Raw genomic sequence first — 20,151 nt, forward strand, 5'->3', positions numbered from 1 at the left:
TTGATTTTTATAAATATATATATAATTTTTTTTTTTTGAGCCCAAGCGCAAAAGCTTTTCTTCTGGAGAGAGCGAGACTTTGATTGATGAGCAGTCTGCCTTCCAGCAAGGCAAAGTCAGCGAGTCCCCCCCCCCTCCTCCTCCTAACCCGGCTTTGCAGAGGCAACTTGGGAAGAGGAGAAAAGGTCGGAGGGGGGGAAAAAAAAAGAGGCACGCTTCGCCGGCGCGCGGTGCAAAATCGCACGGTGCAATTTCGATTTTATTCCCCCCTTCCCGCCCCGCCTTTGGAGAGCCCAAAGGCAAACCCCATTTTCTTTGGGAGGGAGGCTTTGCTTGCCGAGCCGCCTTCCTCGCGGCGAGGCAAAGTCACCGAGCCAGCGGGCTTTGCAGAGGCCAAATCGCAGCGGCGGTGGAGCGGGGTTTTTCTCTCCCCCCCCCCCGCCCGGGGGAGCCCAAGGCCACCGCCGACTCGTCCCTCCTTGACCCCCCCTCGGGGCCGGCGGAAAGCGGCTCCTTCCCCGCCCGGCGCGCGCCAACTTTTCACCTTGTGCGGCCGAGGCGCCTCCGCGCAGCCATGCCGTCCTCCGCCCGCTGCGGCGGCGGCGGCCCGAGCGCCTGACTGAGCGCTTCCACTCCCGCCGCCGCGCCCAGGGGGAGCCCGCGCCGCATGGCGGGAGAGCGCCGCCGAAGGTGAAGGGAAGCAGGCAGGGAAGGCGCCCCCCTCCTCCCGAGGAAGCCGGCGCGCCGAGGAGGAGCCGCTCGCGGCGCCCTTCTGCCGGAGAGCGGCTGTGACGGAGGGAAGACGGCGGCCAAGGCGATGTGGCCGGCGGGAGCGGCCGGCCGGCTGCCCTGCTCGCGGGACTCGGCGCTGCGGCGGGCGGCGTTCGGCGGGAACCTGGCGGCGCTGCCGGCGCACTTGGCGCCCAGCGGGAGGAGCGTGCGAGTCTTCATCAGCGCCAACCCTGAAGGTAAAGGCGGGAAAGAGGCTCAGGGCCGGCGGGGCTTTTCTCGGCTGCCCGGGGTTGGGGGCGGCGTCCCCTCGAAGCTGAGTGAGTGTGAGCGAGCTCACAGTGTTTTTTTAGCCTCCGGCTCACACGTTTTTGGTCTCAGCTCAGGGGGAAAATGGCCCCAGAGCAAACTAATTTATGCAGGAGCTCGCCGCTTTAATGGCCAGCAGCTCACCCTTTTAATGCCGCTAGCTCGCAAAGTAGAATTTTGGCTCATAAGATTCTACACCTTAGGGGGAACCTTGGTTGGGGGCAGTGTTCCCTCAAGCCTGTGGGATCTTGTGAGCAAAAATTCTGCTTGATGAGCTACTGGCAATAAAGTTGGGAGCTATTGGCAATAAAATTGGGAGCTGCTGCGTACATTACTTTGGTCTGGGACCGTTTTTCCTGAGCTAAGACAAAAAGGTGTGAGCCAAAGGCTAAAAAACACTGTGAGCTAGTTCACACTGACTTAGCTTAGAGGGAACGCTGGCTGGGGTTGGGGGCAATGTTCCCTCTAAGCTGTGGGGTCTTGTGAGCAAAAATTTTACTTTGTGAGCTACTGGCAATAAAGTTGTGAGCTATTGGTAATAAAATTGGGAGCTGCTGCATAAATTACTTTGCTCTGGGACCGTTTTTCCTGAGCTAAGACAAAAAAGGTGTGAGCCAAAGGCTAAAAAACACTGTGAGCTAGCTCACACTGACTTAGCTTAGAGGGAACGCTGGCTGGGGTTGGGGCAATGTTCCCTCTAAGCTGTGGAGTCTTGTGAGCAAAAATTTTACTTTGTGAGCTACTGGCAATAAAGTTGGGAGGTACTGCATGAATTACTTTGGCCTGGGGCTGTTTTTCCTGAGCTAAGACAAAAATGTGTGAGCTACCTCACACTGACTCAGCATAGAGGGAACGCTGGCTGGGGTTGGGGGCAATGTTCCCTCTAAGTTGTGGAGTCTTGTAAGCAAAAATTTTAGTGAGCTACTGGCAATAAAGTTGGGAGCTACTGGCAATAAAATTGGGAGCTACTGCATTAATTACTTTGGTCTGGGCTGTTTTTCCTGAGCTAAGACAAAAATGTGTGAGCTAGCTCACACTGACTCAGCATAGAGGGAACACTGGGTGGGGGCGAAGGAGGGCTTCTCGAAGAGGCAGGATTCAGAGCTTGGTTGACTTGGAGAGCTGGGAACCAGAGCAAGCCTCCCTCTAAGATGTGGAGTCTAGTGAGCAAAAATCCTAATTTTTGAGCTACTGACATTAAAGTTGTGAGCTGCTGCATGGATTAGTTTGCTCTGTGGCTGTTTTTCCTGAGCTAAGACAAAAATGTGTGAGCCGGAGGCTAAAAAACTAAGAGCTAGCTCACACTAACTCAGCTTAGAGGGAACACTGCTGGGGAGCTTATCTGACTTGGGAAATGGGGTTGTTCTTGACTCCAATTTTGCCCATTGTAGGACTGTTTCCTGTTATTAGGTCTTACCAGGGGTCGTTTTGTAGGAAAATAGCGGTGGAGCTCATCCAGGGATTGTTATGCAGCTGCACCTACTATTCAATGGACAAGGTGGGGAGGAGCGGGGGGGGGGGCTGTCAGAAAGGTTCAGGAGCTGTGCTCCGGTGAGCTCCTGCTGCATTTGAGGCCTGGGTCTTACTATGTGCCAAGCTGCAGAGTTGTGGAAGATCTGGGAATACCTTCACCTTATGGGGATGCGTAACTGGTACTGCTATTAAATGCAGATTTGTATTCTGGGTTACTCCCACGAGCCCTGGAATCCTAGCCAGTTCCCACAGATAGCTGTTGGGTCAGATCATAAGTGGATCTGCTCTCCCCCCACCCCCACCGCCCGTGCTGGATTCCCGGCCTGTAGTATTCTGTGGTAAAACTTCCATGTCCCAGATCTAGACTCTTAGATGCAAAAAAAAAAAAGTACATATGTTTAGATTTTTCTAAGAATGGTAGTAAACAAAGAATTTTGGGCTCCTTCAGATTTTTATTCTAGCGGAAGCTTTCATGTGCTAGAGCAATCCATGGCAAAAAAAAGGTGGTCTCTTGTTTGTGAAAGCTTATGCTGCAATACAGTTTTCTTTGGTTTTCAAGTGCCGGAAGACTCCTGTTTGTTTTTGCTGTTTGCAGATCCTCTGAAATTATCAGGGGTGTCGAACTCATTTGTTATGAGGGCCAGATCAGACATAAATGAGACCTTGGTGAGTTGGGCTATGTATGTCATAAAATATAATGCCAGGTAGCGGAGATATAAACTTTATAAAGGACACAAACACATTTAAAGTTTTTTTTTAAAAAAAAAGTTTAAAACATGCTTAAAAGATTAGCATTCTGGCAATATATTGTTTCTTTAACAGTCCCTGATAACTGACACTTCTTGCTCTGAATTGTTGCATCAAAATCTGGAGACAATGCCTGTGCTGTAGCAATCTTGAGTATGCTGTTCAGGTCATCTGTAAGTTGTGCACCTGGCAAAGCAAGCTGTGATGCAGAAGGAAGCAAGAGAGAGGGAGAAGGAAGCAGACAACAGCCAGTTGCTCGGGGGCCTGATAGGAACCCTGTGGGGGGATAGGTTCGGCCCCTGGGCCACATGTTTGACACCCCCTGATCTAGTAGTTAGAACATTATAGGCTTATGTGTGTGCCAAATAGCTTTCTGGGGGCCCTGAAAGTACCTTTAACATGTCTTACCAGCCCATTTCTACTATAAAGTCTTGCCCCCCCTTTTTAGACAATGGTAGAAATCAGAGTATGAAGAAGTAGCTACACCCCCAATTGCAGGTTTCTGTATGGTCTGGAAGTACCTTAAGCTTTGGGGGCTTGTGTCTAGAGAGTCATGAAGAAGTCTCCCTTTCAAATGTTTCTAGAAATCACAGGTGCCTCTAGAAATTGGGGGTACCTTTGGCCACACGTGCATGAAATATAAGACATCTAACTTATCAGGAGATATCATAACCACTGCAATTCCCTCACCGCTACCTTGATTAGTTAGTGAGTCAGCCAATAACTAAGGCAATTATTAGATCTGAAGTATTTTCCACTGGAGACTTCATTGTGTGATTGGTGCTGTAACTGTAATATGTCTTATAAAAGAAGAATCCAGTAACTTTTTTGTGTTGCATCTGGTAGCTGTTGTTTCAGGCAGATATGTGTAGTGTTAAGGTCCACCCCTTTCCCCTAAACCACCAGAGCATAAGTTCAAAGGGGGAGACTTTTAAAATCCCTTATCCAAACCAATTTAAATAGCATGAATAAATCAGCAGTCTTTCCCACATTTCTAACGTATTCCTGTTAGAATATGCCTGGCTGTTACTCCCCACTCTCTGCTTTACTTCAGTCTCAGCTGAAAAGCTCTCTAAAGGATATTGCCAGCCAGTTTGGCTGCTGGCAGAAAGCAGTCGCCTGTTTTTGTATTGTTTCCTTCGTTCTCCCAGGCTGATACGCAGCAGGCAGGAGAAGAGACTCACAGTCCTCTTAAAAACTGGGAGCTTGACGGCTGCAGTACATGGTGTCCCGGGAAGCGCTGGCACTTAGCCCATTACTTACAAGAAGAGCAGTGGAGGTTGAGAGGGAGAGGCTCGCAGCTCCTTTGGTGAAACCTCCTCTGCTCCTGTACTAGGAACACTGGTGCATTTCAGCTGCAGCTCTGTGGACACGTAGGGGTCAGCTTGAGCAGTTATAGCCTCTGAAGCAGCTCCAAGACCTCAGCTGTTTCACCAAGCAGTCTCAGAGACATGATCCTATGTCACTAAAAAGCCCCCCAGCCTCTACAGGAGGGGTGGCCAAAGGTAGCTCTTCAAATGTTTTTTTTTTTTGCCATGGTCAATGGCTGGGGCTGATGGGAGTTGTAGGCAAAAAAAGAAATCTGGAGAGCTACCGTTGGCCACCCCTGCTCTACAGGATGACTCCTAATTTCTCTTTCCCCTCTTCTTCTCAGTACCCCTGCCAACTTCTAGTCGTTTTTAAACACACATACACAGAGAGCTTTCAAGTGGCTCCTCAAATAATTCTGTATATTCAACCCCTTTGTAGGAACACAGCCTGAAAAAGAACTAAGGGCTGGCACTGAGTTCGAAGAATCTTTTCTCATACAGGCTGGCAAGAACTGGCATTTAAAGAGCAGCTGGGTCCATCCGCTAACATTTTCTGTTGTAGGTTAGCAGAAGTTTGAGTGAGGGAAAGCTGGGTTTTTTTGTTTTGCAGTGCAGGGAGCAAAGATGCTTACAGATTTGCACGGTGCCTTTCATTAGGAAAGTGAGGAAAAAAGAATTTCTTTAAAACTTCATTTTAATTTAGTATCTGCATTTTATTGGTTTACAGGCTGTGATAGAAATGACGATATCAGTTGAATAAAGGGACCTGTACAGCAGTTGGCTTCTAATAAAAACTAAGAAGAGCTTAGAGTTTTAATTGTAGAGGAAAGTCTGAAATTGTAGAGGAAAGCCAGTCTATGGAGTCCTATGTGTAGTTTCACTGTCTAATGCCACAAGTGGTAAACTTTCATGTGGTAACTTGTTTCATTTGTTTATAAGGAAGCTGTTTTGTGGAACATTATTATCTTATCTTAATAAGGGCTGTAGCAAAGGTGGCCAAACTGTGGCTTGGGAGCCACATGTGGCTCCTTTACATATATTGTTTCAAATTATTGGTTTTATTGATTTTATGTGTACTTTTTGTTGTACATCGGCTAGAGCCCGGCTAGAGACCAGGATGAGGCGATTCATAAATATAATAATAATAATAAAAAAAAAATTGTGCGGCTCTCAAAAGCCTTGCCACCCCATTGGCCAGCTTGGAGAAGGCATTTGTCTCTTTAAATCACTTCTCCAAGCCAAGCCAGCCGATGGCTTGGAGGATGCATGTAAAGTTAAAGTTGCTTTCTTTCCACCTCCCCCCATCTATTTGCTTGCTTCCTTCCTGTTCTCAAACATCTGATGTTCATATTGTCAGCTCTCAAATATCTGCTGTTTATTCTGTGTGGCTCTTACGTTAAGCAAGTTTGGCTACCCCTGGGCTATAAAAAAACGAATCACTTAAAAGGATCAGCCAATGTGATACCAAAAGTTCTTTCTTCAGACCTGGATTAACTCTCACAGAGAAAACATGGGAGCTTCTTAGTGAATGTGCTATACATAGAAAAATTTTAAAAATCCAATAAAAAGGTCCAGTCAACTGATTAAAGAATTCACTTGTTGCATCATCCACCTTTTAATTGGTCAATCAGTTCAGTTGTTTAAATTCAAAAGCATTTACTAGTTGCCAGACTGGTAACGTTGGTGCATTCTTGTGATATTAAAGAAAATGCAAGATAAGTTACAGTTTAACCTGCCAAGCCTGTCACTCATTATTAGAAAGGAAATTCATTTTTAGTATTATCCTTTTCATTTCCCCCTACATTAATGCACCAAAACTAAGTGTTAACAAAAAACCCAGAAATATGTCCTTAGTTATAAAGCTTAGTAGTTAAAATTGGCCCTCATTGGTTAATGTATTGATGGTCACCTGGTATCCTTACCTTAAGGTTGATTGCACCAGGATAGGGTGTGTGTATGCCCATTCAGTTGAATTTTAAAAGAGAAAAATAAGAAATATCACCATATAGAGGCCAATCAAGTGCAAAAGGGCATCTTTCAGAAAGTTCACCTTTTTCCCCAGCCGTGTATATAAGCCTAAACATTCCGTATTAGAGTTTGGAGGCTAAACAGCATTGGCCATGGATGTTTCCTCTAAGCTGTGGAGTTTTGTGAGCAAAAGTTCTACTTTGTGAGCTACTGCAAAAATTAGTGTGCTCAGTGGCCCATCCTTCCTGAACAGGCTGATCTAAGACAAAAATGTGTGAGCTGGAGGCCAAAAAACTGTGAGGTAGCTCACATGAACTCAGTTTAGAGGGAACACTGGAGACCGCCAAAGAAAACGGGTTGCTGTACAAAGGGAGTCTGTGGCTGGGTTTATCTCTTGCATTGAAAACACCATGAAGTGGAACTTCATGGGTTGCCATAATTTAGTTGTGACTTGATGGCCCTTAATGATGATTATGATAAAAAGCTGCACACCCACCCACCAAATCACTTGTCCTGTAGAGCTGCTAAGACACAAGCATTCTTTCCTGCTTTGTATCTAGTCTTCTAGAGAAAAAAACCTGGTGGTTTTTTTAATAATAGTCCTGTGTACCAGGCTGGGATTACAAGTAGGTCTTGTATGTGAAATGGTTGAATGCTGTGGAATTATTCAAGTAACGCTTTTGCTCATTAGCAATTAAATTAATAAAAGGTTAGAACCTAAGCAAGTTGTTACAGATTAAGGCATACATGTCGTTCGTGCGTTTTGTTGTTTTGTTTATACATAGACTGCCTTTCAGTTGTAGCAGCTCCCAAAGAGGTTTACACTCAGAACAATAGCAACTGAGAATTGAATCTATTAAAAGTTAGGGAAATAAATCAAGAAATCGAATTGAGTAGCAGCCAACATGCAAAGCAGCTTGCAGTAATCACTGTCCTTCAAATAGTAGAGTTGATGGTCCTGGGCGAAACAAAGCTGTACACAAACAAGGTTTCAGTGTGCTTTTCTAGTTGGTATGCAGGAAAATATTAAGCATGCTTGTTCCTTTTTATCACAACAACTCTGTGAAGTAGGTTAAGCTGAGAGGAAGGAAGTGGCCCAAAGTCCATGCAGCAAGCTTCTGTTGCAGAGAGGGGATTCGAACCTGCATCTCCCAGATCCTAGCCTGATACTCTAACAACTATCTTGTGCTAAACAGAGCAGCTGTCTGACATTGTAAGGAGAGGGAAATGTCCCAGTTGTTTATTTCCCTTCTTCCCCAGTGATTCTTCGCAGTCCCCCAGCTTGTTGACCAACTCCTAGCATGAAATTAGGGTTTACTTTGAAAGTGGTGGATTTCTTAAATGAACAGCACTGTGTAGGTGTGGTAATTATACCTATAAAAGCTGTTTTGTTCCATGTATAACCAGCCACGTGTGAGATTGCTGCTTACGATGATCTGCACATGAGCTTGCCTAGAATTCCCTTTATGGAAATGGTGATTTATGAGCTTACAGAGCTGCCTCCTGATAAAGCAGGCCATTGGTCCATCTGCTTATCACTGTCTATTCTGATTGGCTTCAGCTGCCCAAATCCAAGGTTGTTTCCCAGCCTGGGGGATGCCAAAGTCTCGCTCGGTGCAAGGCATGTGCTCTATCGGTGAACTGCGGCCTTTCCAGATGGGATTTTAAATTTGTAAATGCAGGTTTGCTTTCCAGAAGCCTTCACCCTGTCGGACTGCTTTAAATCTTATTTCATTCCAACAAATATTTTTCATTAGCACCCACAGCAATAATCACAATGAGAAAACAGTGAATGGTTAGAGAAGGCTTTTGGCGTTTTATTGCAACCTTGCATGGGACTTGAAAGTTGCCAGCATCTGCAGTGGGTAGATTTGACGGATGGGGATCTGGGAGACCCAGGTTCGAATTCTCGTTTTGCCATGGAAGCTTGCCAGGTGCCCTTGAACCAGTCACACATTCTCGCCCCTAACCTACCTCACACGGCTGTTGCAGAGATAAAATGGAGAATATGCCTCCTTGGGTCCCTATTGGGGAGAAAAGTGGGGTTTAAATGAAATCCATAAAGGAAGTAAGAAGAGATTAAATTGGTTTATACCCCACTCTTCACTACCCAAAGGAGTCTCAGAGCAGTTTACAATCTCCTTTCCCTTCTCTTCCCCTCAACAGAGATAGATGGGACTGTGAGAGCTCTGAGAGAACTGCTCTTGAGAGAACTGCTCTGAATGAGTTATGACTGACCCAAGATCACTCCAGCAGGTGCATGTGGAGGAATCAACCCTGTTCTCCCAGATAAGAGTCCACGCACTTACCCACTAGAGTAAACTTGTGTAATAAATAAAGAAGCTCCCCCTCCCCCCCCCTCGCACATACACACATAACATTTTGTGACAGCACATTTAGAGGCAACTGTGTGGGCATCTCAGATACCAAAGTTGGGAATCCAAATGTTACCAAGTTCCTTACCAAAGTTAAATTTTCTGAATATGACAGGAAATGTTTCTGTGTAGTTTTTGTCAGTCATAATCCAGTTAAACCAGTTTAAATATGCGTAGATTTTTCTGAATGCATTTTTGTGTGTAGATGGCGTAATATACATATTCAGTCACTTGATACATATCAAATACCATTTTCATCTACACATTGGTAAATAAGCAGGAACCCATGAGATTCTCAGGTGGATTATCCCCCAGCCCTCCTGACTCCTGACACCAGGGCCGGCATGTGAGAGTAGGCATCCTAGGCAATTGCACCTAACGGGCTCAGTGTGGATCCCCCCTCCCCACTCACACCGTCCCTGAGCCTCCGACTGGATGCTGAGGGGTCGGAGAAACTCCCCTGGCCCCTCAGCGCCCAGAAACAACAGCACTTCAGTAACTGACGTAATGACATGACGTCTGGGTAACGTCATCATGTCGCCCGCGCGCACTTTGCACACAAGTGAAAATTTTCCCCCATGGGAGGAAGATGGGCAGCAGCACCCCATGCACCGGCTCTGCCTGCCATGAGCCCCCCCCCCAGCCCACTGAACCTCAGTGGCAGCTGTAGCTCCCCTCATCTCACTGGACTCCAGCTTCACTGAAGCACCTCCCCCAGCCTTGCCACCTCAGCAGTGGCCATTCCACTCCAGTCTGCCTAACCCTAGCCCTCACCATGGTGGTAGCAGCTCTCTCCCCCCGCCTGCCTGATTCTAGCTTTGCCACCTCAGTGGCCCAGTAACAATGGTGTAGTAGAATGTGCTTGCGCAGACAACATTATTGTATTTTGTTTGAAACCCCCCCTTTTTAATTTTTCGGAGTTTTCTATAAACCTGAGAATCCCTCAAGTTTTATCAAAAATCTGCCTTCTCTCAGTGAGGCCCCAGTCCACCAATTTAACTGTCCGCAGATGGGGTCACACTTTGGTACTTCAACCCACAAAAATAAAACCACTTAGCGTGTACTGTATTGTTTCTGTAAACAGAAAAGCAATAGAGTACAAAACTACCATGGGAATCTATTGTTTTTTCTATTGGGCCACTTTATTGTCCCAGTCCACCCCACCCCCCCCCTGAGGTATTAGGCTACCCAAATACCCCATGAACCACCCCCCTCACCCCCCCCCCCGGAAATACTGTTCCTGAATGGCATTTTCAAGTGTTCTGGAGAAACTGAGATCTTTCCTATAACCTGATGATTCTTCCAGATAACCTGGAGAATATCTTTTTCCCATCAGAGAGCTAGGAAGATTCTTGGAGTAGAAAAATGCCCAAATGAGAAAGGCAGGATATTAGTAAAGTGAAATGAATGAATAGATAAATAATAGCACTTACTAACGTTAAGATGTTTTCCACCTCAAGCTGAGCCAGTTTGGTGTAGTGATTAAGAGCTTCAGTTCAGTTAAGAGCATGGACTCTTAACTGGAAGAACCAGGTTTGATTCCCCACTCCTCTGCATGCAGCTGCTGGGTGATCTTGGGTCAGTCATGGTTCTCTCAGAGCTGTTCTCTCAAGAGGACTCCTCTGCTTACAGGGTGTCTATTGTGGGGAGAGGAAGGGAAGGAGATTGTAAGCCTCTCTGAGACTCCAAGTGAAAGGGCGGGATATAAATCCAATCTACTCCTCCTCCTCTTCTCTTATAAAAATATGTATTCAGGCTCTGGGTGTTTGGATATTGTGAAACACAATGTCTTCTTCTGTCATAGATAAGTTGGGTGGCATTTTTGTACCTCAGGATACACTGGAATTAGGCTTGTGATTTTAATATACCCCAGGATACAATTATGAAATTTTTCTCCTAAGCACGTCAGCAGTCCTATTGAAAGCAGCAGGATATGAATTAGTCACAGCTAACATATTCCATTTGTTTCAATGAGATTTAATTACAACTAATTTTAGATGGACTGGAGGCATTGATTTTAAGACTGTGCCTTTAAAGTAGTTTTTTTTTTCAATTTCAGTACATTTCTGAGAATAATAGTCTGCTCAGATGTGTTGTAAAGTTTGTCTGCCAAATCAACAATAAATTATTTGACTTGAATTACTTGACAGCTCGGTTATCTCACAGAACTTTTTCTTTCTTAGGCTATTTTCCTATAAAGCACACGAACTTGATTGAAGCTTACAATTGGCTCATAATTTCAAAGTTGTCCTCTGTAATTATAATTACTTTAAAGGGAAAAGTTACTGTAATTACAGAGAACTCTTCTGAAATTATGAGCCCGTTGAAGACGTCAGTAAAGTTAATCTGTGAAACGGGAACATATGAAACTGCTTTATGCTATCAGACCTTTGGTATGTATCAGCCCAGTAGAGTGAAGTCTGATTGCAAGCAGCTAGCCAAGGTATGATACCAAGATCTTCTCTAATTCTGCCATCTGAGATCCTTTTCATTGGGGACTGGACCAGGAAACCTGCTGCATCTGAAACGTTCTGGTCACCACACCTCAAAGATATTACAGCATAGGAAAGAGGGCAGAAAAGGGCAACTAGAATGATTAAAGGTTTGGAACACTTTCCCTGTAAAGAAAAGTTAAAGTGCTTGAGGCTGTTTAGCTTGGAGAAACATCGACTGTGGGGTGGCATGATAAAAGTTTACAAGATTATGCATGGGATAGAGAAGGTAGAGAAAGAAGTGCTTCTCTCCCTTTCTCACAATATAAGAATTCATGGGCACTCAATGAAATCTCTGAGCAATCAGGTTAGAATGGATAAAAGGAAGTACTTCTTCACCCAAAGAGTAATTAACACGTGGGATTCACTGCCACAGGAGGTGGTGGCAGCTACAAGCCTAGACAGCTTCAAGAGGAGATTGGATAAACATATGGAGCAGAGGTCCATCAGTGGCTATTAGTCACAAGGTATAGATGGAACTCTTTATCTGGGGCAAATGATGCTCAGTATTCTTGGTGCTTGGGGGTAGAGACAGTGGGCTCTAGTGTCCAGGCCCCACTGATGGACCTCCTGATGGCACCTGGTTTTCTGGCCACTGTGTGACAGAGTGTTGGACTGGATGGGCCACTGGCCTGATCTGATATGGTTTCTCTTATGTTTATATGCTCAGTTGCCCTTCCTTTTTTTCAGGCAAACTAGCTTGAACAGAGGGAGGGTCTATAGTGCTGTAGTAGAGCAGCTGCTTTGCATGCAGAAGGTCCCAAGTTATGGTTGACAACTTCTAGATGGGGCCTGAAGATCTCCCAGAATTATGCCTGATCATAGACTGCATAGTTTCCCTGAAGAAAATTGCTGCTTTGGCGGGTGGCTTCCATTGTATTCGGTCCCTGCTGAGGTTCTTCCTCTCCTCAACTTCTGACTTCTCCAGGCTCCACCCTTTCATCTCTAGGAATCAGAGTTGGCAAGCCTGTCCTAAAGTCAATCCCAGCATCTTTGATTGAAAAGATCAGGTAGTGGGTGATGTGAAAAATCTCTACCTGAGACCCTGGAGAGCTGGTGCAGGTGAGAGCAGACAACTGTGAAACTAATTATAAGGCACCTTCCTGCTTTCATGTGATATACATTCTATTACAGCAGGTGTTAATTCAGAGCCAATATATATGACTACTGTGTCCCTCGTGTGGCAATATTCTTACCATGTGCTTACTTGGTCATATGCGGGCTTTTTTTCAGCAGGAATGCACAAGAACACAGTTCTGGCTGGCTTGGCATCAGGGGGTGTGGCCTAATATGCAAATGAAATCTTGCTGTGCTTTTTCTACGAAAAACCTGTGTGAAACAATGGTGATGTCAGGGGTATGGCCTGATATGCAGATGAGTGCCTACTGGGCTTTTCCTACAAAAAACCCTGTATGAAACAATGATGATGTCCGGGGGTGTGGCCTAATATGCAAATGAGTTCCTGCTGGGCTTTTTCTGCCTAAAAGCCCTAGTCATGCGTATTACTTTAAAAGTTTTTGTCATACATTCTTGAGCGTGATAGCTTGTATTGACCTACCAGTAAGTGTTTCCAATGTTTTCAAGTGGTAGAATGACCATATGATTAGTACTCTCTAGCAGGTGACACTGGATCAAAGTTCTGCAGAAAAATAAGGTTTCCTTCTTTTAAGGAAGGTCAATTTGTTTTCCCTGCTTTTTCTCTGTGGCATTTAGATGTCACAGAACAAAGTGGTGTTCGTGCATTTTCAAAGTGTCTCAATATAATCCTAAACATAAATTGTACCTTTCTAAGCCCATTGACTTCAATTGGCTTGGAACAATGCAAGTCTGTTTAGGATTGCACTGGCAAACAGCAGTTTTAGAATCTTCATTTATGTACTGATCTTTCAGGGAAGTTTTGCTTTCCAAAGAAACCATATCCTGATATCCCTGAAGTCGAATTTGTTTCTATATTATATGATGAAGAGTTAGCTGTGTATAAGTGTTTGGTTTTGATTTTATGTGAGTAAAGTGAACTTTTTTGGATATAGAATCATAGGCTGATTCTGCACTAACCTTGCTCTGTGCCAGGCTTCTGTTTTTTTTTCAGAGCAAACTAGCGATTTCGCACCAGCTGCTCTACGCCGCCATTTTGCATGAGGAAAACCCGCGATTTGCTGTGCCACAGCGTAAATCTGTTTTTTTCAGGTTTACACTGCGGCACAGCCAATCACGGGTTTTCCCCATGCAAAATGGCGACACACAGCAGCTGGTGTGAAATCGCTAGCTTGCTCTGGAGAGAAACTGAAGCCTGGCATGGAGCAAGGTTAGTATGGAATCAGCCATAGAGTTGGAAGGGACCTCCAGGGTCATAGTGCAGGAAATTCACAAATACCTCCCCCATACACACCCCCAGTGACACCTGCTCTACACCCAAAAGTTTGGGAAAATAAAATTAAAAACCTCTACAGGATCCCTGGCAAAACTGGCCTGGAGAAAAATTGCTGCTTGACCCCCAAGTGTTCTGAATGTGTTCTGAGAATGTGCACATTAGGTGCTTGCAGCCTCCCATACAGTAAACAGAGGACTAGGAGAGCCAGTTTGGTGTAGTGGTTAAGTGTGCGGACTCTTATCTGGGAGAACCTGGTTTGATTCCCCACTCCTCCACTTGCACCTGCTAGCATGGCCTTGGGTCAGCCATAGCTCTGGCAGAGGTTGTCCTTGAAAGGGTAGCTGCTGTGACAGCCCTCTCCAGCCCCACCCACCTCACAGGGTGTCTGTTGTGGGGGAGGAAGATAAAGGAGATTGTGAGCCGCTCTGAGACTCTTCGGAGTGGAGGGCGGGATATAAATCCAACATCTTCTTCTTCTTCTAAAGTCAAAACACCATAGCAGTACATGAACTGTGCTGCTGGGAAAGGCGGAAGACTAAATCTTCACTCATAGTGACAGAATGGCTCAGTCTCTGAAGCATCAGCTACTGTGGAATATTGCAAGAATTCACCTTAGCCATCTGTTATTAAGAAGTACATGTTTTAAGAAGTAAGCAAACTTCACAGATTTCATTTTTGACATCTCCAGTTCAAGGACCTTGGGCAGGGGGTGTGAAAATGACCTTTTTATGCCCGGGACCTAATGAGAACTGCTACCAACCAGAGTGGACAGTGCTGAGCTAAGTGGACCAATGACAAACTTTTATTGGGTTATTTTGCAGACCTGGACACAGCTGTTTGCCACCTTTTTGCAGAACTGATGATGTTGATATTAGATTTATATCCCGCCCTCTGCTCCGAATCTCAGAGTCTCAAAGCGGCTCACAATCTCCTTTATCTTCTACCCCCACAGCAGACACCCTGTGAGGTGGGTGGGGCTGAGAGAGCTCCCTCAGAAGCTGCCCTTTCAAAGACAGCTCCTGCGAGGGCTATGGCTGACCCAAGGCCATTCCAGCAGGTACAAGTGGAGGAGTGGGGAATCAAACCTGGTTCTCCCAGATAAGAGTCCACACACTTAACCACTACATCAGACTGCACACAGGAAATACCCTTAGACATTTTCAGAACCAAGACCCCCATCTTTATCACTCAGGCAACGGCATGGGACCCACTGAGCTGTAAGGACACTGTAGAGGGTCACATGATAGAGCCACATAACAAGAATAGGAGGAGCCTAGTGGTGATCTCACCAATGGTGGGCTCCATGTTGCAAGAATGTGTAGAGAACTGGAGTGAATGGCAGGGGACCGGCCCAGTTGGGGGAAAGCAAGGGAGCACTTTTGCTGGGGGAGGGGGGCAGTCTCTGACCCTGCTTGTGCTGGAAAGAACACTCTCCCCCATGGAGTGATCTTCTTGCAACCCTTCTGCTCTTCTTAGTGTATGTTACGACGCATGGTGCCTTTACTCTCTATGCTTTGACATTATTATTTTCACCAGGGGTATCAAACTCAGAGGGCCAGATCTGACATTAGGGGAGGGATGGTGGCTCAGTGGTAGAGCATCTGCTTGGTAAGCAGAAGGTCCCAGGTTCAATCCAACTAAAAAGGGTCCAGGCAAGTAGGCATGAAAAACCTCCACTTGAGACCCTGGGGAGCCACTGCCAGTCTGAGAAGACAACGCTGACTTTGATGGACTGAGGGTCTGATTCAGTAGAAGGCAGCTTCATATGTCCATAAATGAGGCCTTGTTGGGCTGGGCCATGTGTGTACCTATTTAAGATTAGGTAGCAGAGATATACACTTTATAAAGCACACAGACAAACACAAATAATTTTTTTAAAATGCTTAAAACATTAGCACTCATTGGTCCTAAAGGTTCTCTTTGTATTTCTCCCATGGGATCCAAGGAAAAGGAAGCTCTGGCTCTTTTCTTCCTTCCTCAGGGGACCAGAAAGGGGAGGAACCTCAGCCAATAGAAGGAACAGAGGCTTGGCTCACTAGCTCTGCTGTGTGATTAAGAGAGCCTGGCAAAGCAAGTTCTCCCTTCCTCCCCAAGGGAAGAGCCTCAGCCAATGGAGAAAATAGAGGCTTCACTCTTTAACTCCTGTGTGATTGAGCAAGCCTGGCAAAGCAAGCTGTAATGCAGGAGGAAGCAAGAGAGAGGAAGAAAGAAGCAGATGACAGCCAGTTGCTCAGGGGGAGGGGCTGATAGGAGCCCTCTGGGGGCCTGATTCAGCCCCCGGGCTGCTTGTTTGACACCCCTGATTTGCACTGTTTATAATTTGCCTTTGTCACCAAGACTGAAGGGAAATTCCAATGTGTAAGTCAATACAATCAACAGGACAGGACACCGAATAAACAGTGCAATTGGGTTTGGATTGCAGAAACCTGTAAACAATCAGAAATCTGAACCAGAGCTGAAAGAAAACCTAATCACAACACATTAGTGCCAAAACTACATCGTAAGAGCATGCTTACAGTACCAGGGAGTACACAATAGTATTCTTTGCAGTCCCAATCCCATTTTATTACAGAACAACCATTTTACCTGTGTAAGAAAGTCCTCTTCAGTAATTCAGTTTTGCAGGAGAGAGGGAGAAGAAGACTGCAGGTTTATACCCCGCCCTTCTCTCTGAATCAGAGACTCAGAGCGGCTTTCAATCTCCTATATCTTCTCTCCCCATAACAGACACCCTGTGAGGTGGGTGGGGCCGAGAGGGCTCTCACAGCAGCTGCCCTTCCAAGGACAACTCCTACGATATCTATGGCTGACCCAAGACCATTCCAGCAGGTGCAAGTGGAGGAGTGGGGGATCAAACCCAGTTCTCCCAGATAAGAGACTGCACACTTAACCACTACACCAACCTGCCCTCATCTCATCAGGCAGGCCATTTCTTATAGGTGGGGGCCACCTTATGTCCCAGAATTCTTCAAGCCCTTCCAAAAAGCAGCAGGGGAAAATGATGCCTATGGAAGAGCTTGTGGCCCAGCGGCAGGTGGGGCACCATGACCCGTTTAAAAGGCCCAAACCTAAGTGCTGCTAATATAAGGCAGAAAGCCAGTTTGGTGCAGTGGTTAAGTGCGTGGACTCTTATCTGGGAGAACAGGCTTTGATTCCCCACGCCTCCATTCACAGCTGTTGGAATGACCTTGGATCAGCCGTAGCTCTGGCAGAGGTTGTCCTTGAAAGGGCAGCTGCTGTGAGAGCCCTCTCAGCCCCACCCACCTCACAGGGTGTCTGTTGTGGGGGAGGAAGATAAAATAGATTGTAAGTCGCTCTGAGTCTCTGATTCAGAGAGAAGGGCGGAGTATAAATCTGCAATTCTTCTTCTTCTTAATCAGTTAACAGTAAACCTTGCTGTGCCCTAGGACTCTTGTGAGGTTGAATGAAATAGAAGAATCTCACTGAAATATATACTGGGCTTTTTTTTGTAGCAGAAGCTCCTTTGCATATTAGGCCACACACCCCTGATGTAGCCAGTCCTCCTGGAGCTTACAGTAGGCCCTGTACTAAGAGCCCTGTAAGGTCTTTGAGGATTGGCTACAACAGGGGTGTGTAGCCTAATGTGCAAAGGAGTTCATACTGCTACAAAAAAAAGCCCTGAATGTATGTATTAATCTATCAGATTCCAAGCCCTTACAAAGGTACTTACTCTCCAGTGAGTGTGATATAAACTACAAGCATTGCTTCTATAATTTGTTTAGTCCCTTGAACCTTAGCCAAACAGCTACAATTTGGCCTCACTATGTGCTGATATCCATCAGTTTCTAGTAATGTTAGTTGAGTGAAGATTCAAAATATCTTGCCTAGGTGCTCAGTAGTTTACAAAATTAAATTAGATTTTGGAGTTACTGGTTTTTATTTTATTTATTTTTTTGGGTTTAGGACATTGTATATTTGAAGACTTTTAAGACACAGTTCTGCAAAGATGCATTTCTGTGATCTCACAAAATGCATAAGGGGCTGCATATTGAATATATTTCGTATCCAGCGATCATCACTGGAATTTGGTATGCTAAAGAAGCGTCAGACAAGTGAAAAATAGCAAGCAGAACATCAAGGTTGTGCAGCTCCATCATTTGTCTTGTCTTAAGTTAGACGTTGCTATAGTGCTTTGTTCAATTAGCATTTTATTCTCATCCTTTCGATGCAAATTGCGGTGAAATATTTACTAGGGAACTTCTCGAAGAATGGAGGTAGCAATAACAAATGGCATAGCTTGTGTTGCATCGCTAGAGGGGAAAAATGATTCGATCGATATTTCTACAGCACAAGACAAGTCTATGTTTCAGTGCATAATTGAACAGAACACAATATTGTCCATGAGTACCTGCAAACAAGAATTAAATATGCAAATCCTTTTTTTCCCTTTAGGCAAAGGGAGAAACTGTTTTGTCTCTCTGATAAAGGTTTTTGAGCAGTAAAGCAGTTCACATTCAGGACCCACCTTGCAATTTGAGATTCACTTTTAATTTTTAAAAACTGTATATGTTTATCTTGGCCTATCATGGACATTGGGTTTGTTTGTTTTTTCCCTCTCCTCCAGCCCCACCTCCCTAGACTTTCTTCTGCTTTTAACAAAAAAGTTGGGGAGACAATCCCCCATCGCTACCCTCAATAATTTGAGGACTGGGAAGAAATGGGGGGGGGGGTGGCATCAGTGGTGACACTCTAGGATTTTCCTCAAGTCTTTATGGACTTAACCACAGAGATGAAGGGAAATTCATTGAGCACTGCCCTCCAAATTTGCAGGGCTGAGAACCCTATGATGATTATGTAACTAAAAGGGAATATAGATACAACGTAGGTGATGCGGGTTGGAAAGGCTGAGGTTCTAGAGGGAATGTATCCTAGATGCGGTGAACTTACATGTGGCCAGGTTCAGCAAAAAGCTTAAAGTTGGAAAAACTGATTGGTTCAGTGGTCTAGAACAGGGGTCCCCAACCCATGGGCCACAGACTGGTACTGGTCCGTGGCCTTTTAGCAACTGGGCCACGGAGTGAGGCAGAGACCTTCACGTACTCCTTATTTAAAGACCCCCATGGGGGGGCAGGGATGGGGTGTGAGCTTGGGGGCAGCCTGGGGCAGCAAAAACCCCAGCACCCCCACTGGTCCATGGAAAAAATGTCTTCCACAAAACAGGTCCTGGTGCCAAAAAGGTTGGTGGGCCACTGGCCCAGAATGTCTTTTTCAGTTGCATCAAGCAAGGAGTTTCTCCGTATCTGGTGTCTTTCTAAGCAGAACCTTATTAGGAACCACTTTTTGCTGAGCCAAGGGGAGAAATAAGTAAAAGTAGAATCAATAAATTGAGTAGAAGTGAGTAAGTACACTGATCCACCTTTCATCAGAGCACAAGACACCAGTATAGCATCTCATTGTCTGTGTACTTAATGTGATCTTGGGACATGGAAATGTGATGGAGGAACCAAAATAAATTTATCTCTTGGGGAAAAGACATAGTCCTGTCAACGTCTTACTTACTCTCCACAGGTGTCCTTACAGTCTCTTAATATAGGGAGAAAAGGAGGCCGTGGATCCTCTGCCCTGTTTCCTTCCTAGCACCGCTGTTCTTTGTCCACTGTTGTGGATCTAGGACCATGTAGGCAATGAGGAAAGGGAACAACTACAAGGGGCTGCAGGTACATCTGTTGTACGGAAAGGTGTCTAGAGTTCATCATCCATGCACCCACCTATTAGAGCTAATGAGTGATTTTTTTTAATATAAAATTTCAGGTATATACAAACACACCTTCAAAATAATGCTAAAGATACCAAAAGACCAAGGATGGATGGATGGATGGATGGATGGATGGATGGATGGATGGATGGATGGATGGATGGATGGATTTTTTTTTTAGCAGGAACTCCTTTGCATATTAGGTTACACCCCCCCCCCCGATGTAGCAACTCCTCCAAGAGCTTAGAGCTTACAGGACCTACCGTCAGTCCTTGGAGGATCGACTTCATCAACCTAATATGCAAAGGAGATCCTGCTACAAAAGAAAGCCTTTGTGTCTGTTCAAGAAGATCAAATCAGTCAGTTCTAAGGGAAATCAACCCAGACGGAAGGTCAGATACTGAAGCTGAAGCTCACAAATGAGGAGGGAGCACTCACTGGAGAAGATCCTGATGCTGGGAAAGACAGAAGGCAGAAGAAGAAGGGGATGGCAAAAGATTAGATGGCTGGACAGCATTAGTGATGTAACAAACATGGATTTGAGCAGACTTCTGAGGATGGTGGAAGACAGGCGTGATTTTGTCCATGGAGTCGCAAAGAGTCGGACTTGACTGTGTGACTGAACAACAACAACATATGTGTACACACACACACACAGTAA

The 20,151-nt window shown here is 45.4% G+C and overlaps 1 protein-coding gene across 1 annotated transcript in view; it reads left to right on the plus strand.

Annotated features, from left to right (window-relative positions):
• The first annotated feature begins 809 nt into the window (after positions 1–809).
• NWD2 (NACHT and WD repeat domain containing 2) overlaps positions 810–20,151 on the plus strand; it is an 89,539-nt gene continuing 70,197 nt past the window's right edge. The window contains exon 1 of the mRNA XM_060246246.1: positions 810–968. Coding sequence (XP_060102229.1) covers positions 818–968 — 151 coding nt within the window. The 5' untranslated portion in view covers positions 810–817. The remainder of the gene's footprint in view (positions 969–20,151) is intronic.

This window comes from Heteronotia binoei, chromosome 9, assembly GCF_032191835.1.
Source record: "Heteronotia binoei isolate CCM8104 ecotype False Entrance Well chromosome 9, APGP_CSIRO_Hbin_v1, whole genome shotgun sequence".
Taxonomy (NCBI): domain Eukaryota; kingdom Metazoa; phylum Chordata; class Lepidosauria; order Squamata; family Gekkonidae; genus Heteronotia; species Heteronotia binoei.